General features: G+C 43.2%; 3 protein-coding genes across 7 annotated transcripts in view; 1 reads left to right on the top strand and 2 right to left on the bottom strand.

The window, feature by feature from the left end:
- The first annotated feature begins 222 nt into the window (after positions 1-222).
- On the top strand, positions 223-14,628 carry CCNE2 (cyclin E2). 4 transcript variants are annotated; one of them, XM_027725478.2, is made up of 12 exons: positions 223-306; positions 2,068-2,106; positions 2,198-2,303; positions 2,485-2,541; positions 4,466-4,617; positions 6,382-6,517; positions 8,929-9,075; positions 10,323-10,418; positions 11,139-11,273; positions 11,934-12,045; positions 12,702-12,856; positions 13,235-14,628. In XM_027725478.2, the coding sequence occupies exons 2-12, from the start codon at positions 2,093-2,095 to the stop codon at positions 13,334-13,336; spliced, it is 1,212 nt and encodes a 403-aa protein (XP_027581279.1). In that variant the 5' UTR covers positions 223-306; positions 2,068-2,092; the 3' UTR covers positions 13,337-14,628. The 4 variants fall into 4 exon arrangements, with proteins under 4 accessions (XP_027581279.1, XP_027581277.1, XP_039235087.1 ...); XM_027725476.2 differs by having other exon boundaries at positions 2,482-2,541; XM_039379153.1 differs by having other exon boundaries at positions 2,195-2,303.
- Positions 689-1,777, bottom strand: LOC113990234 (proline-rich protein 2-like). The gene has a single exon (XM_027725469.1). The coding sequence runs from the start codon at positions 1,775-1,777 to the stop codon at positions 689-691; it is 1,089 nt and encodes a 362-aa protein (XP_027581270.1).
- Positions 13,383-26,283, bottom strand: part of INTS8 (integrator complex subunit 8) — a 25,589-nt gene continuing 12,688 nt past the window's right edge. The window contains exons 13-27 of one of the 2 annotated variants that reach the window (XM_027725470.2): positions 25,660-25,793; positions 24,905-25,015; positions 24,076-24,277; positions 23,398-23,519; positions 22,653-22,837; positions 21,233-21,266; positions 20,556-20,612; positions 20,412-20,473; positions 19,245-19,363; positions 17,314-17,417; positions 16,059-16,109; positions 15,344-15,417; positions 15,198-15,262; positions 15,061-15,104; positions 13,383-14,773 (exon numbers count right to left, since the gene is read on the bottom strand). In XM_027725470.2, coding sequence (XP_027581271.1) covers positions 14,657-14,773; positions 15,061-15,104; positions 15,198-15,262; positions 15,344-15,417; positions 16,059-16,109; positions 17,314-17,417; positions 19,245-19,363; positions 20,412-20,473; positions 20,556-20,612; positions 21,233-21,266; positions 22,653-22,837; positions 23,398-23,519; positions 24,076-24,277; positions 24,905-25,015; positions 25,660-25,793 — 1,481 coding nt within the window. In that variant the 3' untranslated portion in view covers positions 13,383-14,656. The other variant, XM_039379152.1, reaches the window with a different exon arrangement.

The following is a 26,283-nucleotide window of genomic DNA, read 5'->3' as shown; positions in this document are numbered from 1 at the left end:
GCCGGTTCCACAGCAGCGGGGTGGTGTGCGGGGGGCAGGAGGCCGGTGCCGCGGTGCCTGACAGCCGCGCCGGCGGTCCGGGCGCGGGGCGGGGCGGGGCCGTGTTTACATCCGTGCCCGCCGCACGCTGCCGCCGCTCCGCGCGCTCCCATTGGCGGCCCCGCCGCGGCCCCGCCCCGGGGCGGGCAGGCCGAGCCCCGCGGGGCGCGCGCGGCCGCCGGCGGAGCCGCCGCCGTCCCGGCGGGACGCGAGGCCGGTGGAGCGGAGCGGGGCGATGGTGCCGGGTGTGCCCTGGGAGACGGAGAGGTGCCAGGGCAGCGGGAGGCAGCGGGCGGCAGCGGGCGGCGGCAGCGGTGGCAGCGCTCCTCCCGGCGCTGCCTGACGCTCTCCCGGGACGCTTCTGCCGGGAGAGACGGGGCGGGCGAGCGGGACGCGGAGTGTCCCGGGGGCTGCGGGGGTCGGCGCGGCCCCGCGGCCCAGGGGCGGCGCTGGGGCGAGCGGGGCGCGGGCGGGCAGGGGAGCCGCCTGCCGCCCTCGCACATGCGCAGCGCGGGCCCGGCGCGCTATATAGCGGGTTGGCGCCGGCGCCAGCTGAGCAGTGCGGCCCGGGCGGCAGCGACGGAGGTGCGCGGGGTACTGCCGGGAGGGACGGGGGGTAGCTGGCGTGGCGATAATAATGATAGTGATGCTAACGCTGATGGTGGTGGTGGTGGTTAGAATGGTGGTGATGATGGTAGTAGTGGTGGTGGCGGTACCGGCAGACCCGGTGCTGGTGTTGGGGGATGTCAGGGGCGCACTGGCGGCGGCGCGGGGCAGTGACTGGGATCGATGAGGCGGGAGCGGTGAGGCGGGAGCAGTGACCGGGAGCAGTAAGGCGGGCTGCCTGCCCGCCCGCCCGCCCGCCCGGGCAGCGTTTTGGAGGGAGAGTGTCTGAGGAGAGCGGGCTGGGGGAGGGTGTCCCCACGAGCGGCCCCATCCGCAGGGGGCCGTGAGCGGCGATGGCCCGGGCGAGTGCACCCGGCGGGAGCAGCGCGGGGTGCCGGCGGGATCCCGCCATCGGCTGCCCCGCGCCCTTCTCGGAGAGCCCCGCGGGGGGCGGGCTGCCCGGTTTTGGAGGGAGCCGGGCGCGCTGGGGGCGGGGATGCCGGCCGAGCCGCTTGGCGGGCTGACCCCGACCGCCGCCCGCGCTGCACCCTGCTGGTCCCCGCTCCCCCGCCTCGGCCCTCGGAGTGGGGTGCCCGTGGGGACACCCCTTCACAGCCCCAGTCCCCGCCTCGGAGGGTCCCTGTGAGGGGTGTCTTGGCAGGGGGTGGGTGTCCCGCGTGTGAGGCGCCGTCCCGGCAGCCCCTTCCTTCCCCCTCAGGTTTTGGAGGGAGCCGCACTCGCCGTCAGGCGGGAGCGCGGGGGGGCGGGGCGGTGGCCCTGTCCCCTCACACGTCCCCTCAGCACTCTCAGGAGCGGGTGGGTGCTGGATCGGCCCCGCGGGAGGGGGAGCGCAGGAGGGCGGCGGTGCCCCCCGCCCAGCCTGATCCCGGCAAGGCCGCCGCCGCCGCCTCCCCGCTCGCTGGAAATTGGCGCGGAACCGGCGCGGCGGGAGCGCGGGCGGCGCCCGGCCCGGCCCGTCCCAGCGCGGCACCGCCAACCCGGCAGGTGTGGGGGGGGAATCCACCTGGGGGAGCGGCAGCACCAGCAAAACCTGTGTCTGCGGGGGTACCTGGAATGGAGGGTGGGGAGGAGTGCAGGGGGTCACAGCCCCGTGGACCCCCCACATCCTCATGTGTGGGAGATGTCCCTTTACAACTTCCTCCACACCCCCATCCAGCCTGAGTCACACTGGCCACTGGCACACCTGGGCACCCTGCAGCAGGACATGGAGCCGTGTGTGGTTATATACCACAGTCATGCTCTGCTCAGGGGTTCCTGAGGCCGGTAGAGTACTTGTGCCCTTCTGTTTGAGTTGTGAAAACCATGTTGCTTTTTGTGATGAGTTCACGATGCAAAGTAGGGAACTTGGTCTTAGTTTTGTGATGATACACTATCTGAGCTCATCTTATTCCTTTGATCCAGGTAGAGATCTTAAAACCCAAAGAAGATGTCAAGACGCAGGTACGCTGTTAGTGTTGTGCCAAGATTATCTGTACTCATCCAACAACTGCTGCTCTCCCAATGTCTAATGTCTTTTTGCTCTTCGCAGTAGCCGTTTGCAAGCCAAGCAGCAGCAGCCACTGTCCTGTCAAGAAGAGTCTCCACAAGAACTAAAAACACTAGACTATCTCCAGACCAGAAAAAGGAGAACAGCAGAGGTGACCTATTTGGGCAACTTGAAAAGTTTAATAATACTGAAAGTTCTCCAGTGCATTTGGATGGGACAGTCTTTACTCTGCCAAGTTATAAAGTGGGACGGGGTAGCAAGAGTTTGCCTGAGCTCTAGAGGTGGGTGTGCTGCTCACTGTCAGTGTATTGATGTGTGTCTCTTCTCAGCAGGAGATTAAGAAAAGAGAAGATGGAAAAATTGCTAAAAAGCATCAATATGAGATTAAGGTAATTCAATCCTGAATACCAGATCAAACTAGATGAGGGACTCCATCTGGTTTATGTTGATGGGTGTGAAATCATGCATTTGACACCAGAAAGTATTGAAAAGGGAAGTTTGTATCTTCAGATATTAAAAGCTGTGGGAGCTTAGCACCTCTTTAAATGTTTTTGCCTTTTTTACATGTGACTTTGTTGCAGATAAAGGATCCTTCAATGTAAAAACCACTGCAGAGTAGGTTAGGTGTAAAAGAATAAATCCAGATATTTCAGAACAATTCCATATGCAGAGCAGGTAAGGCCTAGAGGCGAGTCTAAACAAGATCATTGCACTTGTTTTAACTTTAGGTGTGGTTTCACGGCCATTTAGTTGTCTCATAACCATGCAGGCTGTCTTTACTTTCATTTAACAGTTCTTTTGATTATTTAAATCAATTTAGGAATCTATTTTCACTAACACGGGCTACTCTTAAAACAAGTGAGGGGCTTTACAGACATTTATTTTAAAGCTGATTAGTAAAATAAGTTTCTCTTGCAAACAATCTTGTTTGCAGTTTTTCTGTTTGTAAAGTAAATGAGACTTAACAGCTATGGTGAAGTGAAACTCTTCTGATTGTGGGGCTATCTTTGTAAACCTTGAGTAGGAAAAAATGCTGTGTAAGTACATCAGCTGTACTTGGAGTGAAACTGCGTGTCACAACTTACCTTTGCTGAAAGGGGGAAATACTGCTTTCCTGTCTCCTTCCTGGATAGCTGGCCATGCACTGCATCCCCTGCCTTGCTCTATTTTTGGTTCTCTTTGAATGAAGCAGTATGCAGGTTCAGTTAATGTTTTGCCAGGTTAGTGAGTTGAATCAACCCAGCAGAGGGTCTGACAAGCATCAAAGCTGACCAAAGAAGGAAGGGGTGGACTTGGGCAGTGAGTACCACAGGAGAGAAGGAGGAGTAGGACCTCCCTTTTCTCTGGGCTGCACCTTAAGGTCAATTCTGCTGGAATATGTAACTTCACTCTTGGGATACCGAAGTCTGGCTATAAATAGGTTTGGATATACTAAGGGAATCCTGTGTAGTTTACCTTGCAAGTCAACTATATAGGAAAAGTTTCTGTGTTCAGAGGCTGTTGTTGCCATTCTTTATGAATGGGATTTCTCCCCCAACTCCACACAATTAAAGTTCTGTGTCACCATTTTGAAGGTTGTCAGCCACTACAACATTGCATGTGCTCCTTGGATTTGATATCTCCTTACTTGTATTGGTTATGTAGAGCCAAATAAGTGTTAGTGAAACAGGTTATAGTTAACTACAGTAATCTAGAATTCCTTCTCTGAGGCTTTCTGCATGAATACCTTTGCACTTCTTTCCTTTTGAGTCATTGCATCCCATATTTGGCATTTGCAGGCTGAGAGGTATTAACAGCTGCTGCTTGCTTAGTGGGGGTATCTAGCTCTGGAGCTGAGATGGGTGGCTCCTCTCTGGAGCACTTAATTGGAAGATAACAAGTTGCTGAATTTCCACTGAGAGACAGTAGAACCTCCACCCTCTCCTTTCTTTTCCCTCTGAGTAGATAAGTAGATAGGACTAGCAACCTACAGTCTTCTGTTTTAGTACCAATGAGTATCTTTGCCTTTTGTACTGTAACTGAGCAACTCAAGCAACAAATAGGTTACTCATGGGTTCATAAACTAAAGACGGTTGTCTCTGTCAAAGCTGAGTTCCCCAAATCCATCAAATCTGTTTATACATGTTCCCTCTTTACTGTGAAACGTTTTATTGGCATTTGATTTGTCTTTCTTGGTTTCGGTGCCTGGATTGATGCTGAGATCCAAAAAGACTAACATACTTTACATATATTGCTGTTACTATAATCTACCTCATGCCTTTCTTACTCTCACAGTAAACCCAGCATTTTAAAGATACCTTGTTTGTTTTGCAGAGTTGTTGGCCGCCCACGATAACTGGAGGCATCTCGCCTTGCATAATTATTGAAACACCTCACAAAGAATCAGTGACCACTGACTTCTCAAGATTCAAAAAGTACAGGTTCAGTAACCTCTTCATAAATCCGTCGCCTTTGCCTGAACTCAAGTAAGTTTACTGGATGCAGTAGTTGTTGATGTTTTATCAAATATGCTAAACTACTGCAATAAAATCTGTTGCATTGTGCTTGTATAATACACACCTCTGCTTGTCTCCTCATTCCACAACAAATTCAATGTCTCAAAAAAAAGATAGACATTTTGTTGTTTTTTTTTTTTCTGATCTTATTTATCTTACCAGACAGATAATTTTCATCTTTCAAAGCTGTCCTTTTATAACCTAACACTGGAGACTCCAAGTGGTTAAGAGGCACATAATGGTTAAACTAAACTTTTTCAATACTATTAGAACTGAGTGACCAAAAAATATGAAGCAATATTTTCACTGAGAACTTTAAAACGTTCAGATAAACTTGTGGCAATATCACAAGTAGCTTGCTAATGCAGTACAGTATGCTTAGTGCAGTCACAATTCTAGAAAGCTTCCCTTCTGCAGAGGGGTAGATTATATGACTAAATCATAGTTTTCAGTTTCAGAATTTCTTAGACATTCAGGTGTGTTAGATGAGTATCAGCTGCTATTTGTATCAGCCTGGGTTTTAAAGAAAGAGGTGGTAAATTTACTGCAATGTATTAGGGAAAACTTCTGCTGAGGTGAATGAGAAAAGAAGCAGAATGTGAAGCATTACTTTAAGAGAAACTTTCTAGATACACTTTGGTTTTTTTTTTTGTTCTGGCCAAAACTTGATCAGAACTGGGAGAAGCTGCCTGTTGATGTTTTGCCTCAAAGACATGGTCAGATACAGAATTCCATGCAAGGTGTTTAATCCTCTTGTTGATAGGCATCTGGTAAAGCTGACCTCCATCCTTTCTGATAAGCTGAATAAGAGGATAATTTACTTTTCCTGACTTCTTCACGCTTCCCTAATTGCTGTAGGAAGATCGTAATTGATTTCTCAATGCTTACTTGCTTAAACTGGGGGACATGTGCATTAAACAAACAAGTATCTTTCCAGCTTTTAACTTATGATGGCAGAACGAAACGGATGTGGTTTAGAATTTGTAGGCAATACCTGTGGTCAGCTCTGTCTCTCTACTTCTGCTTGGGGAAAGGTAAATATAAAGCTCCGAAAATTTCAGTAGGAAATCATAATTTCACTGGTTAACACGCTGTCCCTCTTAGTACCTGCAGCATGAGAAGTACATCTAAGAAAAAACCGATATCAATTAATAACAAATACAAAGAAACCTTATTGATGATATGGGCATCATCTTCCCAAGTAGACTGGAGTGCAAATAAATGTTAGCAATAAACAGGAACTCTGTTTTCCTCTCAGTAGCCTGCTTCTGAGCCTTGAAGTAGGCTAGGCAATAAAGGGATGGATGAGTGACTTTTAAATACCATCTGTAAATGTTTTTCTCAAACTAAGCTGGACCAACTTCATGTATGTCTTCTCTTTCTTAGGGAGGGGATGTGTTACCTTTTTTTATGGGGGAGGGTTTGGTTTTATCTCGCTCTTTGAACAGCAACCCAACTAGGCAAAATAGGAAACTACCTGCATGTGCAACTTTGGGAGGCACATGTTCAGGTTCAATGTCTGTTCTATAGAACTGGACTTGCTGATGATCTTCGCAGGCTGCTGTTGTGGTGTAAATGTCCCAAGTATACCTGCAGTTTTGCGATTACCGTAAAGATCTTGTAGTATGTGGAATTTTTGTTTCCGAATGTCTGTAAACAATAAATAGTGTTTTTATTCTCCTTTTGTGAGCTGAATACATACTTAATAATGCTTTGTGTAATTCTATTCTGTAGCTGGGGAAACTCCAAAGATATCTGGCTGAACATCCTGATGAAGGAGAACAGATACGCTCACTGCAAACACTTCACGTCACTACATTCCAGTTTGCAGCCTCACATGAGATCGATACTGTTGGACTGGCTCTTGGAGGTGTGTTCTTTTAGTTACTTTGCCATGTGTTGTGCCTGTGAAGTAGGCAGGTAGAAGCACAGCTTTTATATAAATATCTAATACCAAAACGTTCTGTTATGAAAAAATGGCAAAACTATTTTGCAACAGAACCAGTGACTGCTTCTGATCCCCTTGGTGAGCTACATCCAGGCCTTCCCTGGCAGGAGATGCTGAATGTTCCACACAGGGCAGTGAGCAATAGTACTTAACTTTTGCCCTTGCCATACTACTTCTTGCAAGGGAGAGAAATCTAATTTTGAGACTTGTAGTGAAATTGCTATAGACAGACCAGGTATGGAACTCTGACTTTACGTGTTAGACTGTATCTGAGCCATGAAACATCTGTATCGAGGACTTGAGTTTTCACCCTGTCCCTGCCAAGAGCTTCGGAGTGTCAGCCCCTGGTGCTATTTACTGACTCCATAGGGAATTTTTAATTGTATCATATGAAGAGAGCAGAAGAAAGTAGTACATCAGTGGCTGAGAGCTGAAGGTTCTTGATATAGACAGATCCCTATGTGAAAGGTCTACAAATAAATCATATCCATATTCTGATCTAATTGGTTTACTTAAGACTATTCCAGTTGTCCAATAAAAGCTCTCAATCTTGGCAGTATCAGTGTCGTAAATAGAAAGTTATGGTTTGGAGGTGTTTCCAAGAACTTTATATTGAGCAAATTCAATCACCACTGCCAAAAGCAATCTTTGCCTCATGCAATCCTTGCCCATCAGCAGAAGAGTCCTTGCAGGATTATCAATTCCATATCAGGAATTCCAAGGAAGCAGATGTTACGGTGGCACTCTCACTGTCTTGGTGGAGCAGCCAGTGCTAAGAGCAGGGAATTTCAAGAAAAAGGAGAGTTGTTTTTTGTTTGTTTGTTTGTTTTTTTTTTAATAATATGGACTGAATATAAAAACTATTCTAGTTGTGTGCTTCTACTTCCTCTAAAGTGTAATTTACATACTACCATTACATTGGTTTGTTGCACTTTTTCTGAAGTCTTGAACTCTTAGGAAATCACCCAGTTTCCAAACAAGAATGTCAGCAAGGGCCTTGCTGTTGTCTAGCTTGGTGGTTCAACACGCCGCAGTGGATTTAAATCCCAGCAACTCCTAACACTGTCTTCTGTGATATTATAACTGAGATACTGTTTAATGTTTGGACAACACACTTTTACAATAAGCATTATTATGTTTGGACAATACACTTTTACAATAATGATGCCATTTATTTATGGGTGGGCCTGATCTGTACAGTTGTGGTTCTGAATCTTCTTTGGAACAAATAACATCAGAGTAGCACAGCAATTGGCAAATATTATATCAGGTCTAAAAGAATGGGCTGTGCTATTTCTGCCAACCAGTTGAATTTTTGGTGGTCAGGAAGGGTTTTAATTTGCAAATGAGCCTCCAACCTTATCTTGGGAGATAGCTAATAGTATCCAAGTAAAATAATGAAGCACTTAGGATCTATTTCTTGGATATTCTTTTCTGTTCCTGTTCTTTACTGCATGTAGATTGTAAGTAATTTATAGATATCTAACTGTTTTCTAGTTGTGGAAGGGATATAGAGATGCAGATAAGATGCATTTGTGGTAGCCTCACCCAAATTCAATTAGAGATTATATGAAAAAGTAGAGCTCCCCCTAAGATCTCCAGGCCTGGGCAATCTCCTCGCCTTTTTTGTTGAACTGACATTTGAAACACTTTGATACAATGCGAGTATTAAAAGTTCTCCCTGCCAGGGAAACACGCACTGGGATGGAGCAGATGGCCGCTCTTGTAGTTTTGTTCCTGCTTAGTGAGGCCGTCAGTGAGCCCGAGGGGCTGCAGGCAGCGCTCCTGGCCTGCCAGCAGAGGCCCCTCCAGCAGCAGCTTCCAGGCTGGTTTGCCGTAGAGCCAAAGACTTCAATTTTTTTTTTTTTTAGTGGTTCTACCCTGGGACAGACCTACTAGGAATACAGGGGGGATTTGCTCACTGACTTCAACTTGAGGTTTGAGCCCTTAGTATTGTTAATCTAGCTAATTAGTGTGTGTGTGTGTGCGTGCACGTTGCGGTTTTGTTGGGTTTTTCCCCTCAACAAGGCTTTGAGTGAAAAACTGTACGCATTTTTAGGAAAAATGATTGCTATTTAAATTGGAAAAAGTATTTTTTCAAAGTATGTTAGTATATCATAGGCAATTTGTGTTTGGATGGGAGCAGTGGGAAATACCTTTTCCAATCCCATACTAACCATTGCATCCTTCCACACTTAGGTATATGATGGTTTGTGTGTGCAAAAGATGAAATAGTGCACATTGTGTTTTGCTATTAAAACTTGAATACTCCAATGTGTGTACACAGAGTTTTATAACAGAAAACTGAATTGGTTTCTTTTTTCCTGTTGTAGGTGTGTGAGGTGTATGCACTCCATAGGGAAACCTTCTATCTAGCTCAAGACTTTTTTGATAGATTCATGTTGACACAAAAGAACATTAACAAGAGCATGCTTCAGCTCATAGGAATTACCTCATTATTCATTGCCTCCAAACTTGAGGTAAGAATCTCTCTTACAGGGAGGATATTGAATTTGGAGTAACTAAAAGGACAGTGATAACATTTATTTCTTCTGTCTGAATCTTTTGAACTTGATGGTGTATGTACAATACTGAGGGTCAGAAGGGGAAATTTTTTTGTCTTCCTTCAGCTGTGCACATGTCAATCTCTTGGAGTGTAGTCTTTGTCCTCCCTTTCCTGAGCAGCAGGGAAGGAGACCACATAAACTTAAAAGGCATGCAAACGTGCTAGAAGTAGCTTTGTTTTGTTTTGTTTTGTCTTGTCTTTTTTCAAATATACAGCAGTTGGCAAACAGTCTCAGGAATGGGTGTGGGACTTGAACAAAACCAAGCCTAAGTCTCAAACTGCCTGTACATCAGGCTGATATCCTTATAAACCCATTTAGTGGAGTTTTAGTCTTTTAAAGTGCAGCAATGGTGACACTGTTACATTGTGTGCTACAGCTCCGAGCCAAGAGCATATTTTTGTGTAGTGCATGGTAGGCCAGGCTGAGCGGAACACTTGGGATATTATGTTTTAACACTGGGAATCCCCAGATCTCACTGTTATTCCCAATGCTAAGGTTCTGTGCTACCTGTCCTAAGGAAGTGTGTGGGGCCGTAGAATGGCCACAGAGCCAGCTGGTATAGGAGGAGTTTTGCTGGCACGCTCTCTTTTACTAAAACACCTAGCTATGCTTGGTCCCAACTGGCATGACTGGGTTGGCAAATTTCCTTGTTAACCATCTCTGCAGTATGGATTTTGCCAGTTAGAGTGGCTGGCATTTTCTCTCATCTTTCTCTAGCTTTTTAATTTTTTTTTTAATCTGCACAACTACCTCAGCACTGACGTTGCAGGTAACCTGTAGTAGCCACCCATTTCTAGCACAGCAGTGTCCTGTACCAGAATTAGGATGGTGCATGTTTTCACATCAGTTGGAATGGCTGAGTAGAAAGAGTATAAATGAGAGGGGATTCTGATTGCTTGGTCAGCATTTATTTCCCCAAAAGCTAAAAGAGTTGCTATAACTCCGTTGTATTTTACAACATATTAAAAAACAAGTAGGTTATATTATCTCCTCATCCTGTGAGTTTCAGGTTACCTCACACATGAGAAAAACACTGTTATAGCATAAGAAATGTTAACATGTTGATAGGGACAGAAAAGTATTTGGCAGTATTTTCTCAGTCTTTCTTAGAACTGTAAGACACTCTAATCTTCATTTTCCTTCCCTCTCTCCCTTTAAAGGAAATCTATGCTCCTAAAATACAGGAATTTGCTTATGTCACTGATGGTGCTTGCAGTGAAGATGATATTGTAAGAATGGAACTTATTATGTTAAAGGTAATAACTTAGCTGTGTTTTTAAGTGCTGGTTGGAAGACTGTCCAGCTGAGCCTTGTGTTTTAATGTCACTTATTTGCTTAGAAAGAGAACACGTTTAGTACGTCCCTGTTTGTGTTGTATGTGCAGTGGACCTCTGAAGCCCCTGGCTGGGGTACAGTCCCTGACGGTGAGAAGTCAAGCAGGTTTCTCATGTTTGTATGAACATAAAGGCTCTTACTGGGGCAGGCTAGAAGGCTGTCAGTGTAATGCACTGTGCTTTCCAACGTCCCTTGCTGTCCAGGAACGGGGGTCTCTAGAGAGCCAGGCAAAGACCTGATACTACTCAGTGCCCCTCATGTTGGCAAGGATCCATCCTTACCAGACAGAACTCTTTGTAAATCTATTCTTCCTTAACAGATATGAGCTGCAGGTTCAGGCAGCTAGCCTGAAGGTTTGAGGAAATACTCTTTAACTTCCCAGCTTCTGAATGGGGAAGGTACACAAGGTCCAACTGCAAAGGCATAGGGATACATGTTTGTGCTGATCGTAGCAAACCCTGTTCAAAAAGCAGTGAGAATGCAATCTAAAGTGACTGTTTGTACTTGAAATTGTACATGATCATTAAGGTCTTTTAACGATCTGTGCAATAATCTCATAAGGAGGGGTATGTGGAGAAGTCAGAGCAGAAAACTATCCTCAAGTGGTTTAAGGCACTTAACTGTTTGGTAAATATTTGCAGGCTTTAAAATGGGAACTCTGTCCAGTGACAATTGTCTCCTGGCTGAACCTCTATCTTCAAGTGGATGCTCTGAAGGATGTTCCAAAAGTGCTGCTACCTCAGTATTCTCAGGAAAAATTCATTCAGATAGCACAGGTAGGTACTAAACTGTTGGAAAGTGCTTCTTGGAGTGATGACAAGAAAAACTTAACATTACACCTCAAAAGCCATGAAAGGAAGTGTTCCCTTGTTTACACTCACATGTTACTTTTTAAGGAATGTGCAAGTTTGACTCTACCACCGAAGTTCATACTCAATTTTGAGAACAAGCACCCCTGTTTCTTGTCTCCCTGCTTCACATATTTTAAAATTTTACTGTACCCTGAAAAAATAAAAATCTCTGTTATTTTTTTAATTACTATACACTGCAGCATTCTGTAAACAGCAGCAACAGCTCTGAGAGGAAGGTGGATAATTTAGGACCCTACAGAAAGTTGGCTGGTTTTAACTGTGTTGCCCCTAACTGTGTTTCTGTGTAATTGCTGAGAAGGCAGCCTGGGGAGTGTTTTGTCTGTTTTGAGTGTGTGGTTCAGTTTGCATGGGCGTGTATTGTGCCTAATCTCAGGTTTACTGAAGCTGGGTAGCTCAGTGATGTAAATACCACACTAGGTAGTATTTAAATTTATTAAAGTATTTTCTTGGAGCTCAGCCCTGTTCCAGGGCAGAACCTGTAGGAATGTGTATGCATAGCCATCTCTGAGACAGGATTATGCTAAAGTATCAGCTGTTAAAATTTGTTACTCTTCATTTCCTCAGCTTTTAGATCTGTGTATTCTGGATGTGAATTCTTTGGATTTCCAGTACAGAACACTAGCTGCTGCAGCGCTCTGCCACTATACCTCAATTGAAATAGTTAAGAAAGCTTCAGGTAAGACACTGCTATAAAGCTTGGCCTTGTTGAGCAGGGAATTCTGGAAGCTCTCACAGGCCCAAGGCAGCTGGAGTGTATTGGTTTACCAGACTGCCAAAGAACAAAAGCTACAGGGACACTAATAGTTTGTTCTGTGGGTTTCTTTTCCCCCTAATTTCACTTCCTACCATTTCAGATGTTACAAAGACTCAAAAAAGGATACCCCTTCAGAAGTGCAGTCTTTGCTAAGGAAATGAGGCAGATTTACTGTTCTTGGTTTTGGGATAATACTTGCTCTATTATTTCCCATTATTTGAGGGATCATTAGCCATATATTTGACTACTTTTTCTCCTAAAATGTAGTTCCCAAGCAGTCATGTCTCTCAGCAGCACCCAGTGTATATTTTTATAGCATGACCCAAAACATTCTGTTGAAGCTGAAAGTTGCTTCAGCCTTCCCTGGAAAGCACCAAGAATCCTTGTGACCTGCACTCACCATCCTTAGCCACTACCCTTTCATGTAACAAGCATAAGAAAATGCTGCCAGTTTCTGGGAGGATGCTTCTGAATTTCTATCTGCACTATTATTTATTGTTTTTTTAAACTTATGGCCATTTTGGAACACTGCAACTCCTTCATAATGTTTAAATATATTCCTGTGTTCTATTCCCTAGGCTTAGATTGGGAGAACATTTCAGAGTGTGTAGAATGGATGGTGCCTTTTGTGAACGTGGCAAAAAGATTCCCTGTGAAGCTTAAGAACTTTAAGAAGGTTGCAGCAGAAGATCGACATAATATCCAGACACACACAAATTACTTGGACATGCTGGTAGGTGGTCTATGGATGTGCAGTTCAGACAGCTGAGGGTACATTACACATCCCTTCTCCCTGCTCACACCTGGCCTGGCTCTGCTCAGCCAGTGTGGTCAGATGTGCCCAACTACCAATGATGCTGTAAACAACATGTGTTTTTTACTGTAACATTCCCAGGCCATAAGCAAACACTTGGATTACCACTACTGGAGAGGTGTTCCTAAGATAATAATCTTTACTTCATTGTGTAATGTCACCTTGGCTTTACTCAGTATCCTAACTCTGGAGTACTTGAATTGTATGAGTGGTGTGAGGGAGCACTGCTGACTAGTGACACAAAAGAGCCGACCTTGTGGTGGGTACTAACTGGTGTCTTCTTCCCCCCATTCACAGGAAGAAGTGAACAGTGGAGTAGTGTCCACTGCCCCGGGTCAGTTATCGCCCCTGTCAACAGGTGGAATAATAACCCCTCCCAAAAGCACAGAGAAGAAATGAAATACAGTCAAACATCATTAACAGATTCAGAAACAGGACTTGGTGCTTCAGAACAAGACCACACTAAAGGTGATTCATGTTCTTTACTGCTATTCAAGACTTTGGCAGTAAAAGATGCAGCAGGAAATTGAGACCAGCATCATCCTTGAGACTTGACAAAAAGAGTTCAGCTGAGCATTCCACCCTGCTGTCACAGGAGCCCGGACCACCTCGGTCCATTATGACACAACTTAGTTTAATTCTCACCATTCCTAACTTATTAATTTCAAGAACTTTTTTAATAGTGCCTAGTGGCAAAATTGGTCCACTCAGCTTACATGTCATGCTTTAATTTGGGCTAAATGTGCAGGAGAACTTATTGACAGCTTGTACCGATTACCACTTCGTGACTTGTTCTTTTTCTTCTCTTGCTAAGGTCAGAGCTCACTGCCTGTCAGTTAGTCCCCCAGCTCAGGTGCAGTATTACAGAGGCCTGTGGGTTAGCGGTTTATGTCTGAAACCACTCTGCCGGTGCAGTACAGCGTAGCCAGCCTTGTATCAAATTCCAGCTCCACAGGAGGCTGATAAATTTATGGCAGCCATTTAAGCCTGCCATAAACTTCGGTTTTAATGTTATCACTGACCTCAGGTAAGAGTATCAGCAAAGGACCTGCTGCTGAAGTAACCATAACTGGAAGTACAGTCCTGGAAGGAAGGAGTTCTGTCCTATATGAGCCGGCCACCAACTTGCAAAAAGAACATAATGAGAACTGGAGAAGGTATGGAATAAAGTGAGCTGCAGGTACTCTACAACCACTCCCGTCATAGGAACAGTATTTTAAACTGTGGAGCTGTAAGTTATCAGTGTTTTATAAACAACATTAACTACTGTGTTTTTCTTGCAATATTCACTACCTCTGAGTCACTTCTGTGATGAAGGGCAGTACTGGGAAAGATGGGTATCAGTCCTCCTCCCTCTTTCATGATGCTCCTACCTGTGCCTCATGTCCAGGGACAAGTGTTACATGACACTGAGCAGCCCCTGAAGCTGCACTAGAGCATCAGGTGCCACCCACATCCACATTACACTCACACCAACTTGACAAACTTGAATTCATGTCTTCTTCAAACAAGCCATTGTGGAACTAGCTGAAGTTGCTTCCAGCCTTCTGTACAGTTTGTAAAAATAAGGGGTTTATTATAAGATTTCATCTATTTCTAAGAAGAAAGATACTAGGCTGTAAATGTTGTATAAAAATTTAAATGCGTTTTTAAAAATAATAAAGTCTTGAAAGATTTTTTTTTCACTTCTACATGTTTTATAAGTCTTCCAGCATTTGCCTAGAAGTAAAGTTTCGCCATTGCTTGAAGAAACTTCTTTTTCCTTCTCTGCGCAGCAAGCTGTAGGACTTCCTCTGGATTACTGGCATTCAGCTCTGTCTGGCCAATGGCTTTTATCTTGAAACAGAAGAGGAGAGACACCATTAGCAAAAGGCCTTCCAGTAAAGCTGTTTCATTTCAAGGCATTTTCAGCACTAGTTCCATGGGTGATTTATTTCTGTAACATGCTCTGCCACCCCATCCCTACAACTTTAGAGCCACAGCTTCACAGGAGCACACAGACTCTAAAAGAATTGCGTGACAAAATTAAAACTGGAAGTGGCAATTCTTTTTAAATGTGGTTTCAGGGAAGGAAAGACGCTCTAAAGAAATCCCAGCACCCTGAGCACCCCAGTTTAACTTACTGCTATCTGCCGCTTGTCTGTCTCGCCTCTTTTGTGGTGGAGATCTGAGGGCCAGTCAAGGCAAGTCACTTAGAGAGGAAACAGCCTTATTCCAGCTGTGAACATCCAGTATGAGTGGCATTCCAGCAAAAGGATACATGTCAAATACTCCAAGATGGTGACATCCCAGATGTATTCATAGTAAGAATCCATGGCATCATGACTGAAGGACAAGGCAGGTTAGGTTAACTGACACATTCACATTCTGGGTTTATGCATCTATAAACTTTGTTGTAACATTTACCTGTTCTGTTCCTGCAGTGCCTTAAACGCAGTTTTATAATCAACTTCTCTGAGGAACTGGCACAAAATAGCTACCTGTAAGGAAAGACTTGCAGTGATTCTGACAGCCTGAATTCCCCCCACACTGAAACCTTCCACACACCACCTTGCTAATCCCAGTGCCTTTCTGGACCTAATCTAGTCTTAGCAAATTCTGAGCACCTGAATAGGGCTTGTTCTGACACATCAACAGTGGCAACAGCTAAAAGGAATTTACTCAGATCTGAAGGGACTGACTTGGTTTCCAGGTTTCTAAATGCATTTAACAGCTTTTAAATCAGAGCCAAATCTAAGCTTGTTACTTCTTGGAGAATGAACGATCCCACTGAACAGCAACAGCCACCTGTGGTTATCATGAAGAACAAGGCCAGGTTCCCAACACCACCCCACAGATACTGTACTGTTCCTCTAAAAAAAAAAATCAGCATTATAAGAGAAAAGTAGGCCAAAGCACTCAGAGACTACTACTTTTTAGAACATTTCCAAATATATGTTTATTTACTCATTAATTTCAGTCCTTTGTGTGTCCTAGAAGCAAAGGTAACAACAAAATCTACTTTACTGCAGATTGCCTTTCCAAGGAAAGTTGGATTTAGTCTTTTTAAAAAAGTTCTCCCCACTTTTTATCATCAAAATATTAACAAATATTTTACTTAATGCCATGTTTCACCTCTCACCTGGGTGTGACAGTTTAGTAAAGAGCAGCACTTGATCATTCTTTTTATCACCTAGAGAAGGGTTAAAAACACAAAACACAAGTTCTGAAATGCTCATTTTGGAACACAAACAGCAATTTTTGTGATTCTTTTTTTTAATGCAAGGGACCCGCTAAATAGCTATTTACATTCTTCTAAGCCCCCTAACCTTGGGGTTTTAGCATATCCACTGATCAACTGAGCGTTCATCACTTCAGAGATGTCCCAAGGGTCAGCATGTGCTGAGGAGCAGCACCCTGTGTTTGTGTGAGGCAGCCAGGCCCTGCTCTGGCAAAAAGCTTCACCTTTATGTCCTGCCACCCACAGGAAAGGCCTGGCGGGTGGGACCAGCACTGACAAAGCTCTGACACCAAGGCAGGCCCCTGGTGCTGTGTGACAGCACAGGCATCCCTGCTGGGACTCCTGCACCATGGCAGCCTGGCACGAGGCACAGCTTAGACCAGGCTGTGAACATTCAGGATTTCCAGATGGCATCTGAAGCTCTCACTGGCCCTATAAATGGGAACATGACAGGAATAGTAATTGGATAGGACACCTTCCCTGGGTCTAGACAGTTCCTTCCTACTGCCTAGCAAAACACAGACTACAAGGAACACAATGGTTTCCTAATGAACAAGCAAATGCCTGGAAAAAGGTTAAGTGACATCCTGCACGATGTCACTGGAACATGCTGTGTCTGGGACTGGGGATTCCCCCAGAACACAGAGAGATGATGGGGCTCTCACTCACAGCCCATTTGCAAGTGACAAACCACTTGTTACACCCACCTGCAAAGTGCACAGATACCTGCTCTGCTGTGCCTCCAGCACGCCCTGACAAGGGTAAACTACACTCCCACCCCTTTCTAGACAATCCTGCACAGCCCTGATGCAGCTCTGCTCAGTCAGAGTCTGGGAAAAAATACCAGTGCGTGGGAAAAGGAGCCAGTGTTGTATGGATCTCACTACTAATGTGATCCATGCTTCTTACCCTCATCCATGTTAACCGGAGCAGACAGTATTTCAGAAGCATTTAGACAGGACACAAAGTTTGCCTGCACCACGGGTGGAAACAAGCAGGCTCCGTCCATGCGATACCAGCACTGGAAGCACAGATATAAAACCCCAGAGGCTACAGGAATGTGTGTATGCTGAACAGTTTTGTCTCTATGTAGAATCAGGATGCTGACTGAATCCAAACAGGGATTTTTGTAAATCTAAATCCCACTTTAACTCACCTGGTCTGTGTACACATCTGGTGGCACCATCTTATTAAAGAAGTCTGAGCATACAGCTCCTGCCTGTAGGTAATAGTGAAGGGCTGCTGAATACTGATTTGTTGCTGCCATGGAAAAAAGCAAAATAAGGTCTTAAAAGTAAATACAGCAGTTACTTAGTAGTCAGATCAATTATTTATAGAATTAATCATATATATATATATTTCATAGCTGAATTCTACTGGGGAAGTGACTTGTGTACCATTGTTTAAAAAGCATGGACACACAGGAGGTGGTAAAACAGTGATGGATGGATGGGAAACTACATAATCAGGAAAACTAGTATCATACACAAAGTTCTGCCTTTTGAGAAATACTTTTAATTTTTTCAGGTAGTTGATCTTGAATCCATCAGCACTAAGAGTGGAAAAGAAGTTTGCCTTCAGCGAACTTAGCACACACAGTGGCAGTAAAGAAGTTTAGTTGGTGAAGTGAGAGGAACAGCTGATGCCACCACAGGCCTCTCATGGTTCAGCACCAGTTCTACTCCCAGCTCTTCCTGAAATGACGATAAGACCTCCAGGGGCTCTGTGGCAGGAGCAGCTTGTCCACATTGCTGCTGAAATACAGACCTGGCACATGCCAGGAGTGCTCCAACCACTGTTGGCACCGGATTTGAGGATCCCTACATAATGTCTCCTTCCGGGATGCTGCTGCACTTCGTACAAGCAGTAAACTGCCAGTTTATAACCCTGAATCATTCTCCCATATATAAGGTGACAGCACTGAACACTTGATTAGACCCTTCCCCTCACCCCAAGGATTATAAAGCATCTTCTAGACAAATGGGTCTCCTTTGGGAGCAACAGACTTGCATTTCTGCACTACATCTTACTGTACACCACAGACATCCTTCCAGTCCAAAAAAAGATTTGGAAACTTGCACCTTGACTCTGTGATAGCCCAAAGCACTGGTAAGTAGATGCCAGAGGCACAGAAAATACCATTTTATGGCCAGAAAGGAACAACCCGGTTTGAAAGCTAAATTTCACTAAAGTGGTTTCAGCAGATAATTTAAGTGGAAGAAACATTGCTCTACCTTTGAGTTTGGCTATGGCCATGTCCTTCTCTAGCACATACAATAGGCAGTACCCTACCTGTCTGGTTGTCTTCAGGAAGTTCATTCTTCTGCACCTACCCTTCTGCTCTATTTACTCACACTATAAAGCAAGCCCCAGGAACTGACTCTAGACTGGGGAATAATTTAACAGAGCATAGTATCACACAGGCTGGGCAAGTTTTCCCCAGGCAACTGCTGCCCTGGTGTGGTCTGGATACGCTGTCATGGTGCCCAGAACCTGAAACTCTTTGTATTGTCCTAGTTCTGCTGGCTGCTCCCAGCTGAGGGGCAAGAATAAATACTGGGGGAGTGGCAGGTGAGGACAGAATGACAGGGAAGCACTTCCCATCACAACCAATATCAGATCAGGAGTTCATACTTCCTCTTTTACAAAGCCTACAGACTTCTCTATATAAAATACAGATCCTCTCCACTCTGCTCATCTTCTGCTCCAGCAAAGCGGATCTCCAAATTTAAAAGCAACCACTATTCACAACTTTCCATTCACTTATAAAACACTCAATTGTCAGGGGTTTGCACAATTACACCACTCAAGAACCAACTGCACTACAAAAGTAAATTTAAAGTGGACTGTTAAAGTTCCCCTTACCCTAAAAGCAAGTCTGCATGACCCGTTGGAAGCTTAGTCTCTCTGTGGGCTTAGACAACCTCCCAAATACACCTACACTATCCCCTCTGAAGATTTTAACCTCATGTGTCACTTAAACTTATTTTTCATAAGAGAAAATACAAGGAGGATTATGTCAAGCAAAACCCAGAGCAGCAAGGTACCCCTACACATATGCTAAAAACAGACATTGGTTTCACTTACCAAAATAAATATCTGCCTGAATAATTAACCAGAAGTGGTTGTTTGCATTGATAGTCAACGCATAGCTGACCAGCTCTTTTACTGTAACAGCTACAGCTTCGAAGTCCACTGATTGAAGACTAAAGGAAAAAAGAAAGAAAAGTAATTCCTAAATGATTGCTCTGGGCTTTTTAACCACTAATCTGATTTCCCATCTAGTTTAAGTCCAAGGCACCTTGCATTAAGTGTCAAGCAAAAATAACTCCAGAAAAGATTTACTGTTGACTAAGACTACTGTTGATTTGTTCCAATACAGTAAATCTGACAGAATAAGACTTGGACAAAAAGTCAGAACTTCATACGTGGGTGACCCTACGAAAAGATTCTCTGCAGATATGTTCAGTTTCAAGAAGTTTGAAGACAACATCTGAAACCACTATAAATTTACCCCAGCACCTGCATGAATGGCCAGAGACAGCAATCTCTGGAGAACTATGGAAATAGCTCAGCAAGGAGGGCTGGGAATGGTTTGGCACACCGGGCAGCCTTTCCCAAAGTTTATGTGCAATCTCCATTTTTAAAAATATAGGTTTTTTTCACCTTCCTGCTAAATTCTGGTAATGACGAAAACAACTTTCTTCTGCTTGACCTTACAGTATACACTGAAATCTACATCAGTAACGAGACTGTGCAGTCACACAAGCTACAAACAAATTAATCCCACTATGCATCACACACTCTCACAAGAGTAATTTTTTCCAATGCAGTTTATGAGGTTCCACCCCCACAGAGCCTCTAAACTTCATTGGAGAAACACAGTTCAGTCCAGCCAGAACAAATCAATACATACCATTTGCTACTTCGTATTGCTATTACTGAAACACACCTCAAAAAATATGAGTCATTTCATATTAAAGTATTATATAGTTCACACAGTTACATATAGCTTAATAAAGCAAACAGCAAAAACCCCCTCAGTTTCTTCTTCTCTTTCTTCTTCCCCGTATCTCCATTAGGAACATCAAATTAGGAGCAAAACCATCCATGCAAGCAGACCAACCTTTCCATGGACAGAATGGGGGCAGTGATGCCCTTATATGGCAGAAACCACACAACACACAGTAACTGGAGCCAAACCCATTACATAAATGCATATTTTGAAAACTGTATTTTTAATCATCATCTTACTTGGGAATGGATGAAGGCCAGATAGAAATGTGCTCTGCTGCAATATCATTCACAATGTCTTCCTAAGAAAAGATAGATGGTAAGAGAAATTACAACAAGAAACATTTCAAGAAACCGAGAAAGATTTTTGTGATATATACTAACCCGAACATTATGCAGTTTCACAAACAAGGACAATATTGTGGTTAAAACCAGTGGTTCCTGCAGGGGAAAAAAAAAAAAAGAGTATTCCCATGAACCAACCAAACTCCACTTTCTTCCCTAAGCTTTAAAACTATGTAAAAGGTTCTGACATCATTACAATTCCCTATTGAAATAGGGAAATATTTCGTTAGAAGACCTACAACACAAGGATACTGTAAGAAAGTTTCTGTAGCAAGTTTTTAATTCAAATTTTCCCAAATAACTCCTTCGTATAAACTCTACTTTGGTTTTACACATCTTTATGTTTCTGTGGCTACTGCCTAAACCCTAAACTCAAGCTGGGTATACTACAACTTTCTATGCATTTACAAACCCACAAGCTATAAACAATTTCCAATTTCCCTTCTTCTTACTTCTGCTGCTTAGTATAATGCATGTAGCAGCTTCCTGCTCCTTCCAAAAGGAATGCTTTGCTTCATGACAGCTGCAGTTACTCCCAAAGTTAACAGGTCTCCACTGTCAGAATTCAGGATAATTTTTTAAAAAAGCTATTCCACACTGCTGTATGCCAGGTATAACAAATAACAAAACACCTATATATCTGTTAGATTTTCTGGAGTTTAACAGGAAAAGTCCAGGAAAATATTATACCAAAAGGCAATACCACTGTGACTTACCCGAAGCTTTTTGATGAAGGACAACAATTCACTCCTAAATCGGGGACACAAGTACCCACGTAAGTAATAATTTACAACAAAGAACATACGCAAACTTAAACCCCTAGAAATAGTCAGTAAAGCAAATTCTTCATCTGCCAAAATACCCCTTCACCTCTAAGTTTACAAACATAGGGTATATAAGTGAAAACACTCAACAACTCATTCACTTTTAATACAGTTAGTGAGTTTTATTTCTACATTTAAAACAGTTAAAAGAGGTATGATATTCCATTGAGCTATAAAAGGCATGAAAGAAAATTGCTTTGTAGTAAGTCAACCATCGACTCTAAAATGGAAAGTAAATGAATTGTACTGTAATTCCCTAAGCTAGGATTGCAATAATGACCTACAGACTTGCAACAGAGTACACAGTGATCATTTATAATGTACATTGATTTCCCTGTCATGCACATCAGCCATCGTCACCATATGACAATCCAGACAAGCACAGCCTGTTTAGAAAAGGTTTCACTGCTTCTTTTCCATAACAAAAACAGGTAATAAAGACTAGTCACTGCCCTTTACTGTTTGAACCAGAGGGGTCACAAGAGGTTCAGTACCCTGGAGTACACCTGTACTGCTTCCCTTTCCCTGCCAGAGTATACAAATGAAACCTACAGCACGCAGGTACCCTCCTACACCCGTCCCACAGCAGTGTGAGCCAAAGCAGCTGGCCCTGAGGCACACAGTAACCTGACTGGCTCAAGGACAGCAAAGAAACAGTCAAAAGTTTGGTGGGGACACCTTTCCCAAGTGTTTAACATGGAAAGCTGTTCAATATAATCACACATTCCAAAATTTACTGTATTAGACAACTTATAATCAGGTTTGTACTTCAGAAGAGGCTGCGAACACTGAGAAGACAAATCAAGAGAGTCCTGAATCACTCAGTCAGTTCAGGCTAAGGCTGGCAGTGCTCAGGTGACTGACAATGAAATTACTCCGATCAAGAATATTTTCTTCCTTCCTCTTCCCAGGAGCTTAGCTGAACCATAACTTCATTTCAAAATTGAATACATTTAGCTTTACAGAACAATTCTATTTGATGCAAAGGAGACACCTCCAGCCCATCAGCTAAACTACCCTAGAGATGCCATTGACTTTATTGGAAGATCTACACTGGTTATAATGGGAGCATAAGTATATATACAGCAGTGTCTGCATGGTGACCTGAATCCCACACGCTCCTTTTCTGCCTCTGAAAAGGAAAGCCAACACATCACCACTAACACCCAACTCCCACAGCGGACAGGATGTTTACACAGGGATCTTCAGCTGCTCCCACCACTCTGATAGTGGAATCCAGACAATTTTTGAAGGGAACATGGAGTTAAACAGAATTCAAACCATCTTTAAAAATAATTTTAGAAAAACATACCTGTACATAATGCCCAGTGTAGATTCCCTGTGTTTTATCAAACTCACTCTGCCATCATTCCCCCGTTTGTGCTGGTTGGATACACTGCAGATTTGTACAACAACTTCCCAGAGGTCTTTTGCTGTGCGTCTACTTTCTTTGGGACCTGGAAGTTCTTTGCACGTAGCAGCCAGCAACTGGCCCAACTATGCAATGCAAGGAAAAAAATACAGTGACTGTAGTTTCTCTGCATATTGATTGCAGCAAAGGAATTAATGGTGTTTAAAACAGCTAAGCAACTGATTTTAAGTCACAAACTACAAAGCAATGTCACTAAACTTTGCAGCAGAGAACACTGATTAAGAAGCTGGAAGACAGGAATTAACCAGACCATTTTTCCCTTCATTGGCTTCCTTAGTTCATGTTTAATTACTACAGGCTCCAGAAAACAAACTTAAATAACCTGCATAAAACCTAAACCCCATAAAATACAGTTTTACAGAGACTGACTCTCTAGAACTCACTTCACTTCCTTATAATAGTTAATCTGAACTGCAACTGGCACAATGTTATACAAAAACATTGTCAACCACTAAACACACCTGTTGCTTAGCCTTGCTTTCTTCTACCTCAGACTTAATTCATTACAGACACAAAGCCCCACACTCTTGAGCAGAAGGGTACATGCTTTGAAAAGTACAAAAGACTTCAACAGGAAAAAAGTCAATTAAAGTCTGAACAAGCTTTAAGATGGAGCACTCATTACCTTCACGTAAGGATTAGTCTGAACCAGAGGTAATGGAACCTGCATGGTCAAATACTCATTCTCACACCAGTTTAACAGGAAGGCAACACATTCTTCAGCTATAACTTGTCGAAGAGGAATATCTAAAAGAAAATGGATTCTTTGCTTAACTTTTTTTTTTTTTTGAGAAAACAGTGCTGTATGAAAACAAACAAACTCTATTCCCTCTAAGCAGCCATTTCTGTTCCACTGCTCTCCAGGGAAACACAATGCTTAGCCCTAAAAGAGACCTCACCTCTGGAAATTAGAAGCAACAAGAGTTTCCTCTAACCACAGCAGTATTACATTACTCCCTCGGGGTGAAACCCTGAGGAAAGCTTAAACAACTAGCAAAACTTCTCAGGTAAAAGTGCAGACATGTTTATCCTGTTCCAAGTCCTTTAAGTGGTACTAAACAGAAACTGGCAATGTTCAGCAATATGCAGGCATCATGGGGCTGCTCTCATTTCCAGCTTCTAAAAATGAATGAAACTTTTAAAGACTTACTAAAACCAGTGTCAGAGTCACTGCTGTTTTTCCATGTATACATCTAAATGGTAAGTCTGCAATACAGAGTTGTTTCATTTTGTTGTAGGTTTTTTCCTCTTCTCTCAAGGTTTGTTCTTTTCTGCATCCCAGGAAAGACAGCGATGTACTTACCAGGTACTCTCATTTCCAAATATCCTCGGACTCTGCTTATAAGATCAGAAGGAGGACGTTCTCCAGAAGCACCAGCTCCAGCTTCATGAGTGTAAATGTCCAAAAGTAGCATTTCATTCAGCATGACTTGACGGAGCTTTGGAGAAAACTCTGTCACAAGCTCCAAGCAAGCAGCAAAAAGCTGTTTTGCATGGATGAAATCCTGTAATAAAAATTATATGCATTACTGATACCTAATGGATTCATAAGGGAATATACTAAGAGCTAAAGTGCTGTTCAGCTCTATCCTGGTTGAACCAGCCTTGGTATCCATTAGCATCAGCATTGTTCAAGTATCTCACAATGACTATTTATGAATCCTTTGGACCCACTATTAAGCTTAACAGTTCCAGATTTTTCAAACAAAACAGGAAGTCTAAGCAAAAACATACCAGAAGTAACTACTGGCACGTTTGGTAGAATTTTGGTTTAGCTGCAGTTTAGCAAACTTGTCAATTACAAGGAAAATAAAACAGCATTCCAATAAATTCCTTATGTAAAACACTTAGCCAAAAGAACAGCATTTCATATCAGTAAGTCAAATCACCACATCATAATCAAAACCTTATATGAATGAAATGATCTCCAGGCTCAATTCACTGGAAAGCCATTATCTTTGCTCTGCTGATGGAACTTTGAGAGACAGAAATACAACACACAGAGCTTGTTATACCACCTCCCTCACCTCTTCATTTATCAGGTTTTTTCTCTCAAAAAGGGCTTTCCATATTTTCATTTTGTTAAGATTCAATTGCCTAAACTAGCCAGTAACCTCAGATGGTTTGCTCACCTTAATTGCACAGCAGTGCAGTCCCTTTGCCATCAGGATGTAGACCAAATCCCTAGTCAGACTGTCTTTGATTCCTAAAATAACATTGCCGTAAACATTTGGTACTTCCCACTGGGAGAGAAACGCATAGGACATTTGCACAGAAACAAGTTTTAGAATTCACATCACTGCTTAAAACATTATAAACAAGCCCCAAATATTGAAAATTACTGCCATCTAAATTCCAACTATTTTGTCTTTACATCTAATCACAAGTAACGTACTGCTCATGTAGAAATACAATAAAAACAGCTGGATACCCTTTGTTCACACTCTGAATATGCAACAATTACGATGGGGGAACCAAAATAAAAGACAAGAGACCTTAACTTAAAAAGCAACAAAAAAAAAAAAATCTTCCTCTCTCCTGCTCCCACCTTTAATGACAGAAATTTGAACTAAAACAATATTGCTAACTAGTCAGAACACTGAAAGTAAAAGCTACAAAAACATCTTTTCTCACAAGGAAAGCCTGAGCTACAGCTACAGCCAGTATTTCCTTAAAACAAAGGTTATAGGTTTTGTTGTGATACTTTCACAGAATGTGAGTTTAGATATGTATCATCATTCTTATTAAACCACCACTATGCAGAGAGGGAAAAGATAAACTACACTGAGGATCTATGAGACAATGTTTACTGTTCACTGTTCACTGCAGTATGATACCTAGAGACTGTAATTCAAGGACTGGTTAATGACCACATGAAACAAGTTACCTTATTTGAAATTGTCCAGAATTGGCGTTCTGAAGTCATACCATGCAGCTCGATTAAGATCTGGCGAATCCTCCAAGGATCTACTGACAGTATGAGCTGATGTTCAAGCTGGCCAATATTGACGCTTGCTGAAGCTGGAAGAAAAGCAGCCAGGTCTCCAGTGCATTTCTTTTCAATGTAGATACTTTTGTTTCTTTAACATATAACACTTCAATCATAACACAGTAAGAACAGCAGACACATCAATGCTTGCATAGGCCCAGTCCATCCTTTTGTGCTATTCCACAAACACCTTGTTTCCAGGATTCCCACATCCCTGACCTAAAAGGCTGCTTGCAATGTCCCCTTTTCTCACTCCAACATCTCTGAGTACTCTTGCTACAGTAAAGCAATAGCTTTAAGATCTGCATTAAAAAGGGGGTCCTATAGTGCCTTAGTGAAAATATGCACTTTCTCAACTGGCTCAAGTCATTGCAAGACTGCATTAGAGCTGAAAAGGCAAGTTCTTCCCAGCTCCAGTCATCATCTCACATGTCCTGTGTTAGCTTTGACTTGGGCAGCTGCACAGCCAGCCAGCTATAGCTGGGAAATGAACTGGTTGAAAAGATCTATGTTTTACTTTGG

The sequence above is a fragment of the Pipra filicauda genome, unplaced genomic scaffold, assembly GCF_003945595.2.
Source record: "Pipra filicauda isolate LSUMZ 115617 unplaced genomic scaffold, ASM394559v2 scaffold157_size4220110_pilon, whole genome shotgun sequence".
Taxonomy (NCBI): Eukaryota; Metazoa; Chordata; class Aves; order Passeriformes; family Pipridae; genus Pipra; species Pipra filicauda.
This window is presented reverse-complemented; position numbering and strand designations above follow the sequence as displayed.

Excerpts from the sequence above, each read along its gene's own strand:
- LOC113990234 (XM_027725469.1), bottom strand. The coding sequence starts at position 1,777 with ATGAGGATGTGGGGGGTCCACGGGGCTGTGACCCCCTGCACTCCTCCC.
- CCNE2 (XM_027725473.2), top strand. Across the intron at positions 6,518-8,928 it reads TGTTGGACTGGCTCTTGGAG|GTGTGTGAGGTGTATGCACT; the intron begins GTGTGTTCTTTT and ends TTCCTGTTGTAG. Across the intron at positions 10,419-11,138 it reads TGGAACTTATTATGTTAAAG|GCTTTAAAATGGGAACTCTG; the intron begins GTAATAACTTAG and ends AAATATTTGCAG.